This window comes from Alnus glutinosa, chromosome 8, assembly GCF_958979055.1.
Source record: "Alnus glutinosa chromosome 8, dhAlnGlut1.1, whole genome shotgun sequence".
Lineage (NCBI taxonomy): Eukaryota > Viridiplantae > Streptophyta > Magnoliopsida > Fagales > Betulaceae > Alnus > Alnus glutinosa.
In genome coordinates, this window is record NC_084893.1 from 25973035 (window position 1) to 25975425 (window position 2391).

General features: G+C 43.9%; 1 protein-coding gene across 1 annotated transcript; it reads right to left on the bottom strand.

Annotated features, from left to right (window-relative positions):
• Positions 1-252: 252 nt before the first annotated feature.
• LOC133875597 (chitin-inducible gibberellin-responsive protein 1-like) lies at positions 253-2015 on the bottom strand. Its single transcript, XM_062313774.1, has one exon. It carries the CDS (start codon positions 1770-1772, stop codon positions 612-614), a length of 1161 nt encoding a protein of 386 aa, XP_062169758.1. The 5' UTR covers positions 1773-2015; the 3' UTR covers positions 253-611.
• Between the last annotated feature and the right edge of the window lie 376 nt (positions 2016-2391).

The window sequence follows — 2391 nt, forward strand, 5'->3', positions numbered from 1 at the left end:
TTAAAAAATCTAAAAAAAAAAAACTGAAATTCGCGCCTTCCTAATATCTGTAAAAGAATTCGTTCTATTAAGCTTAATATAAACCCATGCTAATTTAATTAAGCAGCAGAAATTCCAGTGCTAATTACGTACCTTTCTACACGCCATTTTTATGGTGATTGTAATCCAACTTGGGCCGTTTTTGTTAGCAAGTGGACATACAAAATGGCAGAGTTGGTTGGCTGAAACATAGGTTGGGTTGGGCTTGTGAGCTTTGTTAATTTGGGCTGAATTTAATTTACTGATCGAGTTAAATGATTATGTACACTGTGATTGAAATTTGATCTTTATCTCATAATCCTCACATACTTACTGACATATGCTACAACTCTAACATTACAGCAAAATATCTATAGAACAACACTGGTGAGGAATATCTATCAAAGAAAAGTGGCGATAGCCTCAATGGTATCACTGGTATCTGAACATTAGATGATAAGGAACGTAAGCAATTGGATCGCCTGGCAATGATACCCAAGATTATTTAATGTGTCCATTGGCTGATGTTAGAGCATATCACCTTCTGCAGCAGGTGGCAAAAAGTGTGTATTTCTGTGACCACCTCTATTTGATCATTGCCAGGCAGAAGCCGAGATGAGGTTCCTCTCCTTCCAGCCCAACAGCATAGCCCCATCCTTCTCCACTAGCATATAATGTTCTGAATAGCACCTCAGCAGGCTCTTTATCACGCCGTTGACATAAGAGCTCAGAGGATATTGGCGGAACCCCGCCATTGTCATTCTGGACTTCCATTTGCCGAAGAGTTCATGGCGCTCCACCCTCTCCTTCCCCTCGCAAGCAATGACATTCACAATATCCCTGGCCACACAATGCTGCTCCAAATTTACACGATCCTTGTTGTTTCTTGGCAGGGTGGCATCAATAGACTCAAACATTGCCAAGTAGTAGTCTAGAGTTTCTTCAAACCTACGCAAGAAAGGGGCTGTGTTTGTGTTCGATTCTTGCTCCACCAAAGTGACCACCTTGGGAGAAAGTGACTTTACCATTCTCAGAATCCCATCCCTCGGATTTCTCACTACAACACTCTCGTCTGGGATTTGGTGGAGTTGTAAAGGGAAGTTTACAGCCAGAGCCTCCCCCGGCATGACATTAAGCATATCCCGCGCAACATCTGGAGCAAAAGCTGGCAGTCCATGAAACTCAACTGGAATGTTAAATTTCTCAGAAATTGCTCCCAACCGTCTCCCTACCGCCTCCAACCCATCTCCACGGGCATATTTGGAAAAAGAGTCATCAATCCCTGTAATCCGCACATGGGGAGGCCCTCCCGGTCGTGCGGCAAGTGCTTCAAGGAGAGTCACCCACTGGGATCCCTGAGCAATCTGAAAGTCTATGATGTGGATACGGTCGTCGTTTTTGCATGCATCGGCAATCGCCCCATTGGCTGCCATGTAACCAAATTTGAAGTAGGGGCAGATTTCATACAGGATATGCATGTAAGAAAGCAAGTCTTTGCTTTCAGGCACTCCACAGTTGAGTGCTTGGTAAATGCTGGAGCCCGATGCCTCCTTTCTTGCCACCAGCCCTTCTACCATGTAAGCACCAAGACGCTGGATTGGTTCTCCTGTGATAGACACAGCATCTCTAGCCTTTTCAATCAACCTATCAAAAACATCGATGCTGTTGTCGGAGAGAGCTTTAGCACATGCAATCAGCAATTGCTTCAGATTTTCTGGGGGAAAACCCTCATCATGCAAAGACGCTTCCTCCATCGTTTTGTGAGGCTTCTCTATATGAACAACTTCACTGGCTCACATGACCCGGTTTCTCTGGTGTGCTAATTTCCTGTCTGGTGACTTCTTCTTGATCATCATCGATCAGGCCCCATTAAAGCAGTCTCTAATTACATGACCCAACATTTACAGGAAGGGCCGACTCCTGAGAGATTCTCTGTGGAGCTGAACAGATAAAGCTGACAGAGGCACGGCTGTGTCTTGAAAGGTTACATGCTCACATCTTCTAGGATAAAGATCGTCGATAATCAAAGATTCATCACAATCAAAGATTTTCCAGTCATACATCCATTAGAGAAAAGACTCCTGAATGTTGTGAAGGTTTGTAGACACATGGGTTCCTGTAGAACCTATCATGTGAGTCCCACCATGTGTTTGCAAAAATGTATAACTGTTATGCACCAATCAATTCTCGATTCATTAAATCATCAGTGATGCTTGAAACGACAGCTGTTGTTCATCCTGGAGCCATTGGCAATTCAGATGGTCATATGATTGCACTTAATTGTTTCAGAAAAAATCAGAAGGGCACCGATTCACTCTTTTGCTTCTATATTTTAACGTAGGTGTTGCCGGTAGGGGTGTGCATGGGGTAGGG